This window comes from Cupressus sempervirens, chromosome 1 (assembly GCF_028749045.1).
Source record: "Cupressus sempervirens isolate cs-2001-9-10 chromosome 1, ASM2874904v1, whole genome shotgun sequence".
Taxonomy (NCBI): Eukaryota; Viridiplantae; Streptophyta; class Pinopsida; order Cupressales; family Cupressaceae; genus Cupressus; species Cupressus sempervirens.
The window spans coordinates 688,457,116-688,477,991 of NC_143118.1; the positions used below are offsets into that span (position 1 = coordinate 688,457,116).

Genomic DNA, 20,876 nt, shown 5'->3' on the forward strand with positions numbered 1-20,876 from the left:
AGAATGTTACAAGAGAGGATAGACATCCTCAAATGCCAAGAACAGAGCTGCAACTCACACACCAATTTTTTCTCATATTCAACGTAATTAATGAAGCCACAAATGCTTCCTTTTATTCTATTTTCAAGGGTCCGCTCAACTCATATGGGCAATGTGAGATAAAAGATGTGTAGTATATAAAACATATATTAAAATACCCCTTATGTCTCCCTTGGGTACACATCCCCATAAAATAAATATTAAAATAATACTTTAATATTTTACAATTAAATTAGACGTTACTTTAATAAAATTTTAGGCATTAAAATGTATTAGCAATCGGACTCCGAATAATGCGAGTGATAGCTCATCAGAAAACTCTCACCGAGGAGTATCAAATCCAATCACCAAAATTGACCTGCATTGTGTCCTACTGACTTACTAAAAATAGTAAGTATGTCTGAAACTGAGTAAATCAACTTTGTTTTGGCCCAAACTGAAAATGACTAGGCCAAAACACTCCAAGATCCCATTAAACCCTTTGTTAGCCCTCGGGACCATGTAGAACAAGGCTAACGCACACACACTTGGTCAATTGCTAAAATGGGGACATTACAGTCTGCCCCCCTTGAAATTGCTTGTCCTCAAGCAATCTCAGTCCAGCCTGCTGAATAACCTGCTCACTCTCCCATGTAGAATCTTCCTCCGGCAGGTCTCTCCATCTGATCAAATACTCCTTCACTATCCTGTTTCTAAGCTTCCTCTCTTTGGTGTCCAGAATAGCCTCGGATACTAACACAAGCTTCCCCTCCTCATCCAAAGGGGGTAAATCTGCAGAAGGCACTACATTCTGACCAATAGCTTTCTTAAGCCTAGACACATGAAACACATTGTGCACTCGATTACCCTCTGAAAGCTCAAGCTCATAGGCAACTTTGCCCACTTTGCGAATCACCCTGTAGGGACCATAAAATCTAGGTTTCAACTTTTCAACTCTGCTCTTCTTGAGCGATGACTGTCTATATGGTTGTAGCCTCAAGTAAACTATATCCCCTACCTCCAAGCTACGCTCTATTCGGTGCTGATCAGCATACAATTTCTGTTGATTCTGGGCCTGTTGTATATTCTCTTTGCGCACTTTCAGGATGTCCTGACTATCCAGCAATAAGTTTTTGGCTTTGGGCACTCTACTGTCCCCCAAAACTAAATCCATGAAGCTAGGTGCTTCATAACCATAAAGTGCCATGAAAGGAGTCATCTTGATGGACATATGATAAGTGGTGTTATAACAATACTCTCCCATATGCAACCATCTGATCCAAGCCTTTTGTTGTGCAGTTACATAGTTCCTCAAATATCTTTCCACCCATTTATTCACAATCTCTGTTTGCCCATCTGTTTGTGGATGATAACTAGTGCTAGGTGTAAGATCTGTACCACACAACCTAAACAAATCTTACCAAAAAACACTCATAAACTTACTATTCCGATCGCTAACAATGAATCTAGGCAGCCCATGTAACCTGAATATCTCTCTAAAGAAAAGATCTGCCACCTGTGCTGTTGTGTAAGTGGACGAAATAGCAAAGAAGTGAGCAAACTTCATCAAGCAGTCCACCACCACATAGATGCAATCTCTTCCCTGCACTCGTGGTAAACTAGTGATGAAGTCCATCGAAATACTTTCCCATTTCCTATCAGGAATGGACAAGGGCTGTAATAAACCTGTAGGAAATGTGTGCTCTCCCTTATTCTGTTGACAAACCACACACTTCCTGACATACCTCTGAAAATCATCCTTGAGCCCTTTCCATGAAAACCGCTCTTGGATCTGCTTGTAAGTTTTGAAGACCCCTGGATATCCAGCTGTGGGTGCATCATGAAATGCCTTCAGTAGCGCTTCTCTCAAATGTGATGACGGAATCAAATAAACCCTGTCTTGAACTCTGATCAATCCATCTATCACCTCATAGTGATCATCCTGTATGGTACCTGAAATCAATCCAAAAGCCCAAGCATCTCCGACATACTCTGCTATAATTCGATCTCTCCAATCTCCTAAAATTTTTGCCAAAGCACATAAGTGAGGTCTCCGAGATAAGGCATCAGCCACCACATATTTCTTACCTTTGACAAACTCTGTGTCAAAGTCATAAGCCTACAATTTAGTCACCCATTTTTGTTGCTGGTCATTAAGATCACCTTGGCTCATGAAGTATTTAATACTGTTGTGATCAGTCTTGATCACAAAATGTCCACCTACCAAATATGACCGAAATTTGGCCATAAAGCATGCATTATGGCCAACATCTCCTGGTCATAGACAGAATAACTCTTCTCAACTCCCTAGAGCTTCCTACTCTTGAATGCAATGAGATGCTTCTCCTGCATCAATACTGCTCCAATCCCATCACCTGATGCATCACAATGAAGCTCAAAAGGCTTCGTAAAATTTGGTAGAGCTAGAACTAGACATGAAGACATTACCTGCTTGAAATGCTCAAAACACCTCTGTGCTGCCCCTGTCCACACAAAGGCTCCTTTCTTGGTAAGATTTGTCAAGGGTGTAGCAATATGTGAGAATCCCTTAACAAACCTCCTATAAAAATCACATAAACCAAAGAATCCCTTAAGCTGTGTAAGGTTTGTAGGAGTAGGCCACTCTACAATAGCTCTAATCTTTTTGGGATCAACCTGAATGCCATCTGCACTAATGATATGCCCAAGGTAAAGGAGCTCAGTCATGCCAAACTCACATTTAGATTCCTTGGCATACAATGACTCTCTCTCCAGAATAGATAACACCTCCTCCAGATGATGTAAGTGCTCCTCCCAGGTCTTATTGAAGACCAAGATGTCATCAAAGAAGATCAAGACAAATCTCCTCAGCTGCTTCCTGAATACCTGGTTCATACAACTTTAAAATGTAGCGGGTGCATTGGTTAGACCAAATGACATAACCATGAACTCAAAGTGGCCATAGTGACATCGAAAGGCTATTTTCTCAATGTCCTTTGCTCTCATCCTGATCTGATGGTATCTGGATCACAAATCAATTTTGGTGAAGAAGCATGCCCCGTGCAACTCATCAATCAGCTCATCAATCCTAGGAATAGGATACCTATTTTTAATTATTTTCTTATTCAGTGCCCTGTAATCGATGCACATGTGCATCATCTCATCCTTCTTCTTTACCAATACTACTGTTGAAGCAAAGGGGCTCTTACTAGGCCTGATATGCCCCATCTCCAACAAATCCTTAATCGCCTTCTCTATCTCATCCTTGTGTTTCTTAGGATGACGATAGGGAGTAATCATAACTGGTTTGGCTCCCTCCTCGAGCTCAATAATATGTTCCATCCCTCTTTCAAGAGGAACTCCATGAAGAATAACGCTAAATACTTTAGCGTGTCTATCAAGTATCTTTTGGATATCTTGTGGATGACTCTTTTCTTGTGGCTTTGGTGAAGTTGGCATAATGTAGCACTCTGTCGCCCACTCTATGTCATCATGACGAAAAAGTCTCTGCATTCTCCTCAAGGACACTAATCTGCAAACTCCATTTGAAAGACCTCTAAGTAACACAGTTTTGCCCTCATGTTGGAATCTCATCTCCAATTTCGCTAGGTTGAGTGTGAACTCCACTAGTGAAGCCATCCATGTCATGCCGAGGATGACATCATAATCTCCCATGTCCGCAACATAGAACTCATCCTTCAACTCGTAGCCATCTCCAAACCTAATGTGAAGATTAGATATCTTTCGAGTGCATAATAATTTATCACCGTTAGCCACCATGACTCTAAACCCATCATGCTCCTCTATCTGTAACCCTCTCCTGGCTACCAACTGTGCATCTATGAAGTTATGTGTAGCCCAAGTGTCAATAAGAGATATCACTTTCTGCCCCTGGATAGTACCCCTGACCTTAAATGTGATTGCCTTTTGAGCCCCTGTCAAGCGTGCCAACGATCTATCATCCTTAGGAATGTTGCTCTCTTCTATAATGTTACCCTCATCTAAATCGGAGTGTTGATCCTCCCCCTCTGACTCTGAATCTTCTGCTGAAAAATACTCCATTTGATTTTCCTTAGCCTTGAGAGAACATTTATGAGATAAGTCCCAAGGCTCTCTACAATGGAAGCACAGCTTCTTCTTTCGAAGTTCATTCAAGGTTTCATTGTCTAGTCCTTTTGATCCTTCTTTGAGTTTTCTATACTCTTTCTGAAATGATTTTTTGTCTTTGTCCTTGCGGTAGGAAGAATCTGTTGAATGGTTTTTTCCTTTGTATACCGAAGGGGCTAAATTTCATGCTTTTTTAGTTGCTTCAGCTAAGGTGAGTGGATCATGTCCGTTCACCCAACCTCGTAATGGATCAGCAAGACCATCACAAAATAACACCACCAATCTCCTAGGAGAGATATTAGTAACAAGTACAGACAAGCGTTGAAACTCGACAATGTAAGCATCCACAGAACCTGACTATTTTAACTGTGCTAGTTCCTTGAAATGTAACTCGGGATCCCTAGTGTCAAATCTCTCAATCAATGTTTCGGTGAATTTCTCATAAGATGTAATCTGATTATGCCCCAAAGTCACCATGCCATGATGCCACCATTCATGTGCAACGCCATCCAAGTGCATAGCTGCATACTTGATAGCCTCCTCTTCAGGCATAGGATTTAGCTGCAAGTATGTATCTACCTTCTGCACCCAAGCTCGTGTAGTCATCTTCCCTAAAGCATCATAATAAGGTAAGGAAATTTTTCCAACTTTCTTTCTCAGCTCAAAGTTTTGATTCCTCCCTCTTGCTCTAAGCATGTGTCTCATCCTCAAGTCTATATAATCTCTGAGGGAAATATCTGCCTGAAACTCTGATCCACTAGCCTCCCAGTCCCTCCTGAACTGATCTTGTAACTCGGTAATCTACGGTTCGTTTACTGGTTGAACCGGATCTCTGGGTGGGAAGGTGGGTAGAAGAGGTCTCAAGCTCGCAGTCTGCGCTGGGCATGCAACGTGTCTAAAGTTATCAGCCTCATTCCCATTGTTGTCGTGTCCATTATTACCATTAATGTTATTCTCAGGACCATTTTTGTTGCCTTGGCCTCCATGGTTATTATTTCCCCCATTGTTATTGTTTCCCTCATTGTTATTGTTTCTGTTGTTGGCATCACCTGGATTAATATTGACACCCATCTGTCTAGCCATGAGCTGCAACATCATGTCCATTCGCCTATTCTGCTCCTGCTGCATACGCTGCCCCTGCTCTAATGTATCCAGTAATTGTCTGAACATTACGTCCCCCTGATCTGGACCGGCATTCTTGCCTCCGCCTAATCCTGTATTCCTGTCATCTCGATCACCCATATTGTTGTCCTGATCAAATAATATCTCCTCTGTGTCTATATGGTTGGATTCAATGTCCCCCTGCACGGATGTACTAGACTGTTTGCTTTGCAAGTCTGAAATCCTATTTTGTCTTGCTCTGGTATCGCGGAAATTATAAGGCCCCTGTCGCATGCTCAAACATAAATGCTTAGCCTGTGTTTTTTTTTTTTTCTGATTTTAGTGTTTTGACATTTCGTCAAACACGTTTCCCTCTATCCGGCTGTTCCAAATTCCCTATAAGACCTCCACAGGATGGCAAGACTTATAGCTCTGATACCACTGTCGTGGGCACGCCTGGATGTCCCAAAAAACTAAACCAATTTGCTGAAAGGAATTTTGTCAAACAATTTGCATTCAACCTCTTATTTCTTCGTTTAATGTTTTAAACCCCTTATAACTCTGAAAATCAAACTTTTATTTGTTTGTTGTGTTTTGTGCATGGAATTGGTATCATACAACATAAACAAGAAAGAAACTACAATAATATGCAAAGTGGAAATGAACTGTTGCTAATAAAATGTTATTTTCAGAATTCATAAAATCAAATACATGGCAGATTTATCAACTCACTAATTACTTCAGTAGTATTGACATAATACTCCAGCCCATGCTTTCGAACTTGCTGCTACAGTGTTTTTTCCTTCAATCAGTCCACTACCTTCATAATATCATTCCCTCAAAGCAGCATAAGCGTCGAAAAAGTAGTGAAGAAGATATGAGCAAAATACCAAATTTGCCTGTAGCTAGAAATGCAACTAAATTGCCTGATAATGAAGCCAATAACAAAGAATTCCAAAGGCCAAACCTCAAGGGAATGACGTCTAGAATGTTACAAGAGAGGATAGACGTCCTCAAATGCCAAGAACGGAGCTGCACCTCACACACCAATTTCTTCTCATATTCAACCTGGCTAATGAAGCCACAAATGCTTCCTTTTATTCTATTTCCAAAGGTCCGCTCAACTCATATGGGCAATGTGAGATAAAAGATGTGTAGTATATAAAACATATATTAAAATACCCCTTATGTCTCCCTTGGGTACACATTCCCATAAAATAAATATTAAAGTAACACTTTAATATTTTACAATTAAATTAGACGTTACTTTAATAAAACTTCAAGCATTAAAATGTATTAGCAATCGAACTCTGAATAATGCGAGTGATAGCTCATCGGAAAGCTCTCACCGAAGAGTATCAAATCCAATCACCAAAATTGACTTGCACTGTGTCCTGCCGACTTACTAAAAATAGTAAGTATGCCTGAAACTGAGTAATTCAACTTTGTTTTGGCCCAAACTGGAAATGGCTAGGCCAAAACACTCCAGAATCTCATTAAACTCTTTGTTAGCCCTCAAAACCATATAGAACAAAGCTAACGCACACACACTTGGTCAACGGCTAAAATGGGGACATTACACAGGAGCACCACCAAGCTTGACATTCAACACCCGGAATGCTATGTATGTGGGATCCCAAGCGCTGGTGTCTGTATAACAGATAATCGCCATCTCCACCGTAATCTCATCTTCACCCTTCAGCCAGGCCCTTGCAATCTTCGTGCCTTGCAATACGTGGCAGCAATACACCCCGTACGCGTACTTTACAATGTGGCACACATACGCCACCTTCTCCTTCTCGTATTTCACCCCCATGATGTTGTACTCCTGCTGCTTCACTGATTTTGAAGCATTCATCGCCACAACGATTAAATGGCTGCTCCCCAGCTTTGAGGTGGTGTAATCAATCATGGATTCCATCGATGTTGCGCAGTACTTTGTTTCGCCCTGCATTGCCGAACTTTCGCAATGATTCAGAGCCGCCTTCATGGCCCCAGCCGTGACGAAATCTGGCACTACGTTGAGCTTCTCCATTGCCACAAAGAGGTTCGAGGAGGAGAACGGGATTTCGTCTGCCACTGACCGTGGAAGGAAGTGCGGCTTATTCTTCTTCTTGTTGGAAAATCTCAGAGACACTTTAGTTCCGATCACCAGATTTTTCTCTAGCAGAAACCATGACTTGATCAGCGCTGTGTCCCTTGGCATCTCATGCACATGAATATGATCTGCAGTGTTAGAAGGCTTCTCATCTGACGCGGGCTTGTCATCTGCAGATTTTATGTACCTGTAAAAAGGGAAGTTCTCATCTGCGGCCTCGGGCATACTCTCTGGAGTTTTGAAATTATTTCCAAATCCTCCATGGAGCGTATCAAAGACAGCACCCCAACTCTCTTTTTCAGCAGAGGCGTCCCCTCTTTATCACCTTTAGTAGAGAAGAGTTCCAGCAGACTGTGTGGGATGGGTATGGTGGGCAGCTTCTCACTCCAGTACGCAACTATTACGCTTTCCCTCTCGTCTTCCACATTATACGCCGCCCAGCAGGCCACTACTGACTGTCAATTGCAGAAAGACAAATTAAATATATGACATCTCTATCAAAATTCAATTATCTAATTTTATAAAATCAAACTATTTCACATTCCTTAAATACTCCAATTAACTTTCAATATTTAAAATAAATCAAGTTACAAACTATCTATCTACATAAACTTATGAAATAATGAAAATGCATACAATGGCAATAATGAAACCAGTTAAAGCCCTCATCTTGTTGAGACCGAGACCGAGCAAGCAAGATCAATAATTTCTGAGATACGTCCTGGTGGGGAGATCTCGTCCAGTTATATAGAGCTTAGAGATAGTTCCAGATCATACCACCCCTTGCCATTCAATAATTCACATTGTACCGGCTATCATGCCTTTTCAATAATTGACATTGTACTAATAATTTTTTAAGTCGAAACGTGATTGGAATGGCTTCTAAAATATATATATATATATATGAAAAGATAAAGCGAAATTAAGATGCAAATACGAAAACGTGATTGGAACGTCTGTTATTAAAAGCGAAATTAAGATCCCAATATGGAAACGGTGATTGGAACGTCTGTTATAATTATTTTTTAAGTGGAAACATGATTGGAACGTCTCTTCAAAGTATATATATATATATATAATTTAAAATCACTATGCTAGAATCATAATCACTATGCTAAAACCATAATCAAACTAATTTAGACAACTTTATAATCCACGTCAGATACGAAAGTTCTGAGCTTAATTTTTATTTTCTTATCAACCTCAAAAAATTAGTGTTATGTTCTTTGGGCCTCGTTTGGTTGGGAAGATGAATTTGTCTCATAATCAGGGTATCTCGTAATTACGTTTTTGAAAATCCGGTTATGTTATGCATTTTAGGAAGATAATTGGACCATTTGGTTGACACGGAAGATGAATATACAAATCCATATTCTACATTTGGTTGCCAATTTAGAAATTGGAATTGAAACGAATATGATTGGGATTATCTTTTTCTTGTGTTTAGTTATTCATTTTCAAATTAGAATTGGAATTTGAAGTAAATACTTTTAATCTTATTTTATTAGTGAAACACAAGTATTATAATTAGTAAAGTATTAATATTTATGATTACTAATTTATTTATAATTAGACTACATTATTATTATTTTTAATTCTTTAATATTCACAGATTTATTTTGTTAGTAAAGAATAAATAAAATGATTATTATTTTTTATTTTAATTCTATTTATTAGAAAAGAAAAGTAAAAAATGATCATACTTGCAATCATTTGTACAAAGTTATAAATTGTGTCATAGTTGGGAATTCTGATCATATATTTATATATTTTTGAAAAATTAAATAAGACGAATTTATCATCGAATTTTTTTTCAATATTTTTGCCTTGTCGAACTTCATCCGAACTTCATAAATGTCAAACTCGAATTCGAACCTTGTGACTTAGCCGTTAAATATGAGAACACTAGGAAATCCACGCTCTATACCGTTATGAACCACATTCGGTTAGCAACCCTCTCATGTTGCTCATTCTTCCCAATATTCTCTGTAGTGTTAGATAATCAATCCTACATATATAAACTATGTATAGATCAAACAGATACCAACATTCAAATAACAATGTCATCAAAATATGTTCAAATTATGAATGTGATCCAAATATGTTTAAACTAGGTATCTAATCAATAATTCAATGTTGCATATGTAGCATAAGATAGAAGATAGAAAACCAATATCCACGAACTAATGAGAAACAACAATATCCATGATCTGAATGGTGGTGTGAAAACACACCGTTAAATATGAAAACACTCAGAAATCCACGCTCTATACCCTTATGCCCCACATTCGGCGAGCAACCCTCTCATGCTGCTCAATCTTCCCATTACTGTTTGTATTGTTAGATGGTCAAGCCTACATATATGAACTAAACATACTTGAAAAATTAAAACCTGATTATTTTTTAAGGGAATACACCAAGGAGTAGCATCAGATATATTGACTGTTTACAAACATGCACATTAAACAATCATCAGATAGCTCATTTTTTATCAGCATGTGTGGTCTCGCAATATCAGCAAATCAAGAGCAATAAAAAAAATACAAAAGAGAGACACTTTGTCAATACTATTGACAATCTTGTCAGGAAGCACATACATAGGAAACCAAATTGCAGAAAAAAAAAAAAAAAAGACAAGAAATTTTAAAAATATCTAAGCAAATTAGGAATATGCATATAACATGGGACAGAATCATGAACTGTACAATCATCTACAAGAAATCCTCAATACTTTTGATAATCTTGTCAGTGAGAACATACATAGGAAATCAAATAGGGACAAAAAGAGAAGAAATAAAAATATATGCAAAAAAATTAGGACTATAGATATAAAATAGGACAGTATCATGAACTGTACAATATAATCTACCAAGTCACATTTCTATTAGCATATGCTCTCAAGTTCTACAATTGAGCATTCATCATTAGCCACTCATGTATTCCATGTATGTATGGTTCAATTATAGCTCTAATTAACAATGCAATGAACAACTATACCAAACATTTACGAGATCCCAACTGTGTATAGATCAGGTATGTATACATCAAGTATGCTTAGCAAAATAGTAAAATTGTGCTCAGGTAATGAGTTCCTGTATAGTGTTGTGAGAGATCAATGCAATACCACTAAACAAAGCCAACTAACCATCTAGAATTACTTCACGTGCCAATCGTGTGAATGCCAATGAAATGAACAACTAAATTGTGTATTGACCATGTTAATCATGTCAATGAAATGGACAACTAAACTATGCATAGATCAAGTATGTATACATACGTACATACATGTGTGTACATACATATGCACATACATACATACATACGCACATACATTCATACATGTATGTACATACATACACACATACATATATACATGTTAGTGTACATATATACATCAATGCAATACCACTAAACAAAGCCAAGTCAAAAACTAGAATTACTTTAGATGAAAATCACACCAATGCCACTGAAATGAACAACTAAACTATGTATTGACCAATACCAATCATGCCAATGAAATGAACAACTAAACTATGTATTGACCAATGCCAATCTTGCCAATGAAATGAACAACTAAACTATGCATAGATCAAGTAATTAGTTCCAGATTAGTGTTGTGAGAGATCAATGCAATACCATTAAATAGAGCCGAGTCATAAAATATGTATAGATCAATGCCAATCATGGCTTTTATCTATACATAGTCAATATGTGCTCAATATGTGCTCAATAATGAGTTCCAATATGTGCTCATGTGGTTAGCTTTGATTACCTGTATATATCATAGTGCCAATCATAAAATAGAATTACTTCAGATGCCAATCATACCAAAGGAAACTCATAAAATACAATTACTTCATATGCCAATAATACCAATTCCAATGAAATAGTCAGAATGTACTCAATAATAAGTTCCAATATAGTGTTGTGAGATATCAATGCAATACCATTAAATAAAGCCAAGTGGTAAATTATATATAGATCAAATATGTATAGATCAATGGCAATCATGGATTTTATTTATACATAGTTGACCTATACATAGTTTATCATGGTTCTATTTCTATTCGCTATCTGCTTAGCAAAATAGTCAATATATGATGTAACTGTTTGTTTCGAATCTATTTAGCAAAATACTCAATATATGTTGTAACAATTTGTTTAGAATCTGTCTAGCAAAATATTCAATATGTGCTCACTAATGAGTTCCAGTGTAGTGATGTGAGAGATCAATGCAATACCATTAATCAAAGTGAATCATGCCAATGAAATGAATAACTAAACTATGGATATATCAAGTATGTATAGATCCATGCAAAACCATTCAACATACTTATGAGGTCATAAAATATGTAGAGATCAATGCAATACCATTAAAAGCAGCCAACTCATAAACTATGTATGGATGTCCATCCTATATTTATGTAGTATACATGGCAGATCAATGACAATCATGGCTTTTATCTATACATAGTTGACCTATACATAGTTTATCATGGTTCTATTTCTATCTGCTATCTACTTAGCAAAATAGTCAATATATGTTGTAATTGTTTGTTTTGAATCTATTTAGAAAAATAGTCAATATATGTTGTAATAGTTTGTTTAGAATCTATTTAGCAAAATAGTCAATATGTGCTCACTAATGAGTTCCAATATATTGTTGTGAGAGATCAATGCAATACCATTAATCAAAGTGAATCATGCCAATGAAATGGACAACTAAATTATGGATATATCAAGTATGTATAGATCCATGCAAAATCAGTCAACATAGGAAACTCATAAAGTAGAATTACTTCAAATGCCAATCATACCAATACCAATGAAATGAACAACTGAACTATGTATTCATCAATGCCAATCATGTTATGCCAATGAAATGAATAGCTAAACTACGTATTGATCAATGCCACTCATGCCAATGAAATGAACAACTAAACTATGGATATATCAAGTATGTATAGATCCATGCAAAACCATTAAACATAGGAAACTCATTAACTGGAATTACTTTAGATGCTAATCATGCCAATGTCAATGCCATGAACAACTAAACTATGTAACAGTTTCTTGCTAGTAATTAGTTCCATTTGAGTGGTGTGAGAGATCAATGCAATATCATTAAATAAATCCAAGTGGTAAACTATGTATGTATCAAATATGTATAGATCAATGGCAATCATGGCTTTTATCTATACATAACTGACCTATACATAGTTTATCATGGTTATATTTCTATTTTTTATCTACTTAGCAAAAATTTTAATATACACATTGTAACAATTTGATCAACTAAACTATGGATATGTCAAGTATGTATAGATCCATGCAAAACCATTCAACATAGGAAACTTGTAAACTAGAATTACTTTAGATGTCAATCATGACAATGCCAATGAACTGAACAACTAAGCTATGTAATAGTTTCTTGCTAGTCTACTTAGTAAAACAATCAAAATGTGCTCAGCAATGAGTTCTAGTATAGTGCTATGAGAGATCCAATGGCAATAAAATGAACAACTAAACTATGTATTGATCAATGCTAATCATGCCAATGAAATGAACAACAAAACTATGTAGTGATCAATGCCAATCATGCCAATGAAATGAACAACTAAACTATGTATTGATCAATGCCAAACATTAAACAGAGGCAACTCATAAACTGATCCATGCAAAATTATTAAATAGAGGCAACTCATAAATGAGAATTACTTCAAATGCCAATCATACCAATGCCAATTAAATAGTTAAAATGTGTTGTGTAATGAGTTCCAATATAGTGTTGTGAGATCAATATAGTTCCAGTTTAGTGCTATCAGAGATCAATGCAAAACCATTGAATAGAGAAATCATGTAGCATATGCCATTGCAATCCAGTCAGTAGTTGAAATAGCTAAGTCGTACCAAATTTCATTACAAGCCATTCCACTCTCTCCACCTCATCCATCATCAAGAACCCTTTGACTCTTTCATGTTGAAGCACAAAGGTATCATGTGCTTTCAAGAAAACTACTCGACTCAATTCAGGGATAGCTTTGAGAGCAGTATATGGGGCGCTCAAAACATTCTTCTCTTTAGATTTATCCACTTTTATAATATGAGGCTTATTGAGGTCATCTTTCAATTCTTTCATAGTTTCACACATCACATCTAATGATCTAGCCAGAGTTGTCTTCTTCCTCTTTCCCCTCCTTGATGATGATGGTGGAGGAGTCCCTCTACCACTTGCACTCGACTAATTGGAATGATATAACTCTTCATCAAAATCTAGTTACCTGTCAAGAGGTTTACCATAATTGGTATCATCATCATCAAGCAAGTGGAATGCATCGTTCATAGGGTGCCCTTCTTCAACATCAAGGGGCATTGTAGCTTCGAACCCTTTAGCAATGTCATTGTCAAAAATTATAGCCAACTCATAGAAATATTGGAAAGGTGACCTCTTATACATTTTTGCATTTTTGAATTCTCTCCTCTAAGCATTAATAGATGGATTAGGTTGTTAGTTTTTCATTACTAAAATAAGAAGGGAAATTTCTTCAATCAAAAGAATACAAAGATCATCCTACCTTCAAAAGTTCATCCCACACAGAACCCTCAGCATCCACAATTTGAGTTTCTTCATTCCAAGCTAACCTACTTGTATTTTTCAAGTCCTTCATTACTCTATATCCTACTTTCCATGTTTTGAGCTTATTGTTAAAATGATCTCATGATAGATTCAAGTTCATCCCTGTATTGAATGTCCTCTCTATAGTAGTCCAGGCTTCTTTTTTAAAACCACCTTCACCTTTTCATCTATGATGAACTTGTTTGAGAAGCAAGTCTAAAAATTTGTGTTCCATCAGTTTAGTCCACATTTTCTTCTTTGAAGAAGTAGAGATTTGTTTCTTGCGGTGAGAGATCCATCTATATCACTCAAACTAATGGGAGAATACATTCGGTTCACATGATCAAAGCCATCCACACTCATCATGAGCTCAGTATATGCCATTGTGTACAACTTCTTGTATTTCATTTAAATTTGAAGGTGATAAACTTTAAATATCAATTTGTTATACATCATAATAGAACAAGGCTAACATATTAAATAGGTAAACATATTACAATTTAAAGTAACCATATGATTGAAATTGAAAGTTACTGCTCTTTAAATTTAAATGAAATGCAACAAGGAGTAACATCAGAAAATTAGGGTTTTCAACGAATTCACTATTCTCTTGTTGCTAGTGGGCTTATGATCTTCATCATTTGGTACTCCTTGCTGTATTTTATTTAAAATTGAAGACGATAAACTTTAAATATCATTTTTTAATACATCTTAATGCAATGAGGCTAACATTTAATAAACTTGAAATCATTTAACTAAAGATGATAAATATCATTCAACTACAGCATGTGATAATTTGAGTGGTTTTGAGGCAGCAGATAGGAGGAATAGTTGAGAGACATTTGAGCTACTCCTATCAGATGATACACATCATTAGCCTATTGCACCAGTCAATTCAAACTTTTCCAAATCATCAAATACTATAAATTTAATTGTAACTATGGTTGTATGAAGAAGATTTGTTGCTCGTGGTGAGGGATCCATCCATATCATTCAAACTAATAGGAGAACACATATGGTTCACATTATTAGATCCATCAATGCTCATCATGAGCTTAGTATATGCCATTGTGTACTCCTTCATGTATTTCATTTAAATTTGAAGGTGATAAACTTTAAATATCAATTTGTAATACATCATAATGGAACGAGGCTAACATATTGAATAGGTAAATGTATTACAATTTAAAGTAATCATATGATTGAAATTGAAAGTTATTTCTCTTTAAATTTAAATGGAATGCAACAAGGAGTAACATCAGAAAAATAGGATTTTCAACGAATTCATTGTTCTCTTGTTACTAGTGGGCTTATCATCTTCATCATTTGGTACTCCTTGTTGTATTTCATTTAAAATTGAAGACGATAAACTTTAAATATCATTTTTTAATACATCCTAATGCAATGAGGCTAACATTTAATAAACTTGAAAGCATTTAACTAAAGATGATAAACATTATTCAACTACAGCATGTGACAGTTTGAGTGGTTTTGAGGTAGTGGATAGGAGGAATAGTTGGGAGACATTTAAGCTACTCCTATAAGACGATACACATCATCAGCCTGATGTACCAGTCAATTCAAACTTTTCCAAATCATTAGATACTATATATTTTAATTGTAACTATGGTGGTGGATGGAAGATTTGTGCACAAAATATCATTTATAGAGGATTGGTGTGCAGGTTGCAATAATTGATGATAACATGTCAGCATCAACGAAACTACTAGCAAGACAAAATGGTGATATCAATGGCAGGTAAATACTCGTGAGCCTCATTATGAAGCATGTTATTGTACTTTCTCAATGCAAAGATGTATAATAATTATGCTTTATAATAATTGTGCTTTTTTACATTTAAAACAATGTAATCTACATTTCAAGTTTGATTGTGTCTAGCAGATATGATCAAGAGTTTTTGTACATAAAGTAGGTGTTAAATTGAAAGTTAATGCTCTTTTTATTTAATTGGAATGTAGCAAGGACTGATATCAGAATAAAAAAATCACACACCATCATTGTATATGCATACATCAATTTAATCATATAAAGCACATTGCCTTCTAATAAATCATTTATTCTCGGGATCTATAATCTTCCCACATCCTACTTGCTATATCTTCTCAAAATTGGGCCCACTCATTTCTATCCTCCTGAGACAACCCATATGTCTCAAGCAGTGGTACCTCTATCCCATCACGATCATCTTCCTCTTCAATAGCTACTTCCGATGGAAGATCGTCCTCTATTGTAATGAAATTGTGAAGTATACAACATGCTAACACAATATAGGATTGTGTCATGATATCATAAGATGTTGCATGTCTTAAGATTGGAAAATTTTGCCTTATAATACCAAACGTACGTTCTACTACATTTCTAAGAGAAGAGTGTCAATGGTTGAACAACTCATCTGTAGAGTTTATTGGGTTATCTCTTGACCACTCTTTCAAGTGGTAGCATGTACACTGATAAGGAGCAAGAAATCCAAGTGCATTTGGATATCCAGCATCCACTAGAAAATATTTTCCTACATAAAGAAAGTATATTGTCAATACTTGAAAAAATTAGCATACCCTTGAGTATATTAAAATGTGATTTGGCTTACCAAGGGGAACTACAAGTGGATCTGATCTAGACAGAGCTAAGGCTAGAACATGGCTATTCGTAGTAGAACCTTCCCAACTAGCAAGACAATACTGAAACTTACAATCAAAGGAGCAGACACCCATAACATTTTGTGACAAGTTCCCTTTTCTATCACGATATTTACCCTGTATGTTGACATCGACTTACACTAGAATATGGGTTCCATCAATAGCTCCAATGTAACCCTATGGGATATGATACACTGATCAAATGTATGCTCAAGTAATAATAAGATAAGGACAACAACCCAAACAATAAGCTTGTAGCAATGCATAATTTACCTTGAAGAATGGTTCAAAATGATCTGTCCCACTAATTTTAGGAGGAGTTCCCGGACCAGGTGGTATAAAGTAATCCCTGTGAAGGGCTAAGACAATCATCAACACCTTGTGGAAGTATCGACTGATTGTCTCTCCTGAGTGCCCAAAGTTATAGGAAATCTTGCTATTCCTTATATTGTGCCCAAGGGTGTGGAGGAACATCACTAGTTTTTCCTCTAACTTCAAGTGGATTGTATCTCTCAAGCTTCCTTAGCCTGAGAATATGAGCTAGAGAAAAGAAGGCTGCCCTACTCATCCAAATTTGATCATGACAATCCACCTCATTGGAATGACTAATGTCTCTACAAAATGAATTTCCTTTTCTTATTCATTTACCCATTTGACTTCCTTCTCAGGCTACTAGTACTTTGGCTATGCCAACAAAAGAAAAAAGAATTGTGAGAATGCAGGTGTATGTGGTCTTCCTAACTATGTGTCCTTGAACCTCTCTATTGTCCATAGGATCCATCAGTGGCCTGAAACATGGAAAAATTATATACTATCAGTTATGAGATACAATATGATTATTTGCTAGCCTCTTTGCATTAAGAAGTCAATTATTTATTCAAATACAACAAGGAGTACCAACTACTGAGGATCATAAGCCCATAATGAACAAATTACAATAACATGTCATTCTACTCCATGTAATTTGTCTACCAATGAAAGCATAATATTGATTCCATTTGTCTATATGTACACAGACACACATATGTATGTATGCATGTATGTACACATGCACACATATGTATGCATTTATGTACACACACACACACACACATGTATGTATGTATATACACACACATGTATGTATGTATGTATGTATGTATGTATGTACACACACATGTATGTACGTACGTACACACACATGTATGTACGTACGTACACACACATGTATGTATGTATGCATTTGGGTTTTTATGAATGTGCTTTCGGGCTCGTCATTTAGAAGATGAAAAGGAGTATTATTAGCACGTGGGAATAGGGTTTCTTTCTGCATTTATCTATACATAGTTTATGACCTCATAAACTATGTATAGTTGATGTATACATAGTTTAGTTGCTCATTTCATTGGCATGATTTGCATTGATCTTATTACTAAGCACATGTTTATTGTTTTCCTAAGCAGATTCAAAACAAACTATTACAACATGTATATTGATTTTTTTGCTAAGTAGATAGCAAATAGAGATAGAACCATTATAAACTACATATAGGTCAACTGTGTATAGATAAAAGCTATGATTGTCATTGATCTACCATGTATACTGCATAAATATAGGTTGGATTTAGTATCCACCCTTTAACAATGCAAAACTGAAACATGTGAATAGAGTCATGGCATAAACACTTTAGTTAGGTACATCCATACATAGTTTATTAGTAGGCTGTGTTTAATGAAATTGCAATGATCTATACATAGCTTATGACTTGGTTGTGTTTAATGGAATTGCAATGATCTATACAGATTTTACGGCCTCATAAATTGTGTGCATAAACTATGTATAGATCAGAGCCAAGATTGGCATTGATCTATACATAGTTTATGACCTCATAAACTATGTATAGATAAAAGCCCTAATTGCCATTGATCTATACATAGTTGATCCATACAAATTTTATGACTTGGCTCTATTCAATGGTATTGCATTGATCTCTCACAACACTATACTAGAACTCATTACTGGCAAGAAATTGTTACATAGTTTAGTTGTTTATTTCATTGGCATTGGCATGATTGACATTTGAAGTAATTTCAATTTATGATTTTCCTATGTTGAATGGTTTTGCATGGATTTATACATACTTGATATATCCATAGTTTAGTTGTTCATTTCATTGGCATGATTCACTTTGATTAATGGTATTGCATTGATCGCTCACAACACTATATTGGTACTCATTAGTGAGCACATATTGTCTATTTTGCTAAATAGATTTGAAACAAACTGTTACAACATATATTGACTATTTTGATAAGTTGATAGCAGATAGAAATAGAACCATGATATAAATTATGTAATCAGATAATCAAAGGTAATGACATGAGCACATATTAACTATTTTGCTAAGCAAACTGGCAAAAAAAAAAGATATATCTATGTAAAGAAAAAATCCAAAATGCAAAGATGGGTGGGAGAATAGAATCGTGCGTGCAAAGATTGGTAGGAGAAGAAACCCCATAGCCGTCATTGAAAGTAGGAAAACCCCATAGTCATCAGCCAAAGCGGAGAACAATGGCTCAAAAACTCCAAACTCATCAGCATCCACAGAAACCCCTAAATCTCCAAATTCATCGATGTCCACAGAAACCCCCAAAACGAAAAACTTGTCATCGTCCATAGAAACCCCAACCTCGCCCAAGAATACTAGAAACCCAAGTTGCGGGAGGGAAAATGGCTCACAGGTTTGTCTTCCCAAATGCCTCTATCATCTTCCAAAACCCTAATACAGATTTCGCAGACCCAATGATTTGATTAAAAGGCCTTCATAAAAATCCATAATCAGGTTTTCATTTTGAATTCCACCTATTTCTTGGAAGAAACTTCTTCCATTTTTGCTCCAAAATTGCAAGAAAAATTGATAATCAAGTTTTGTGTTTGGTGAACCAAACGCCCCCACTTTGCTGCAAAACTAGGTTTTTGTTGTCAAAACCCTATTCTGCCCCTCATATTCTTGTAACCAAATGAGTCCTTGGCAATTTGCTATATTGAATAGGAAGAGGAAGTTGGCATTGTTAAATGTATTTTTCAAATATCGATGCAAGAAAGTACTCTAAAACAATAGTCATTTTCAAGTCGTTAGGATATCATTAAGAACTATAAAGTAATCGAGGACAAGATAGCATTTGCCACATGCCTCTAGCTTGCTATCGTGTACAGTTAGCGGGCTTAAACTTCGCACACTAAGCTTAATTCTTAGACCAAAAGAATTAAATGGTTAAAGTTGACATTTTTTCAAGCTTAATTCTTCCCTTAGTGTGTAATATTTAAGGGTCGTGACAGTTGATGGATGTTGAGGAAATATGGAAGTGGGCATTTAGGCCATATGTTATGACATTAGAAGCACCTTTCTTTGTTGTTCTTATTCTTATTGTAGCTATGGCTTCACTTTGGATAATTCCAAAACTCTGCTACAAGTAGAATTAATAAGATGATAAGAAAAAGCTACTGCATCAACCATTGTCATCAGTACTTAGACATATTCAACTGAACGGCTTAAACATCACACACTAAGGCTTCATTCCTAGTGAAAAGTGTTAAATAGTCAAAGTTTGACTTTTTCCAAGCTTAATTTTTTTAGAAGTTGATGAAAGCCAACTTCATAGCTCGCCAAATTACAAACTATCTATCTACATAAACTTATGAAATAATTGAAATGCATACAATGACAATAATGAAACTAGTTAAAGCCCTCATCTTGTTGAGACCGAGACCGAGCAAGCAAGATTAATAATTTCTAAGATACGTCCTAGTGCGGAGGATCTCGTCCAGTTATATAGAGCTTAGAGATAGTGCATATCTCAGGTTTTCCAAATCATACCACCCCTTGCCATTCAATAATTCACATTGTACTAAATTTTTTTAAAGTAGAAACGTGATTGGAATGGCTTTATATATATATAAAGCGAAGGTAAGATCCAAATATGGAAACATGATTGAAACGTCTATTATAAAAAGCGAAATTAAGATCCAATTATGGAAACGTGATTGGAACGTCTGTTAAAAGTATATATATATAATTTAAAATCAGTATGCTAAAACCATAATCAAACTAATTTAGACAACTTTATAATCCACGTCAGATCCAAAAGTTCTAAGCTTAATTTTTATTCTCTAATCAACCTCAAAAAAAATTAGTGTCATGTCCTTTGGCAATTTCCTATATTGAATAGGAAGAGGAAGTTGGCATTGTTAAATGTTTTTTCAAATATTGATGCAAGAATGTACTCTAAAACAATAGTCTTTGTCAAGTCATTAGGATATC

At 35.8% G+C, this 20,876-nt stretch overlaps 1 protein-coding gene across 1 annotated transcript; it reads right to left on the reverse strand.

Moving 5' to 3' along the window:
- Nucleotides 1–6,781: 6,781 nt before the first annotated feature.
- LOC149579807 (BURP domain-containing protein 5-like) lies at nucleotides 6,782–19,232 on the reverse strand. Its single transcript, XM_089802555.1, has 3 exons — nucleotides 19,098–19,232; nucleotides 7,583–7,758; nucleotides 6,782–7,490 (listed from the first exon to the last, which is right to left on the reverse strand). The coding sequence occupies exons 1-3, from the start codon at nucleotides 19,230–19,232 to the stop codon at nucleotides 6,782–6,784; spliced, it is 1,020 nt and encodes a 339-aa protein (XP_089658681.1).
- Nucleotides 19,233–20,876: the final 1,644 nt, after the last annotated feature.

What these genes read in the sequence shown, in the direction of transcription:
- LOC149579807 (XM_089802555.1), bottom strand. Translation starts at nt 19,232, where the DNA reads ATGGACGATGACAAGTTTTTCGTTTTGGGGGTTTCTGTGGACATCGAT. An exon ending in CTTTGGCTGATGACTATGGG is followed by an intron (nt 7,759 to 19,097) that starts GTTTTCCTACTT and finishes TGCAATTGACAG; the next exon opens with TCAGTAGTGGCCTGCTGGGC. An exon ending in AAAAAGAGAGTTGGGGTGCT is followed by an intron (nt 7,491 to 7,582) that starts GTCTTTGATACG and finishes CCCTTTTTACAG; the next exon opens with GTACATAAAATCTGCAGATG.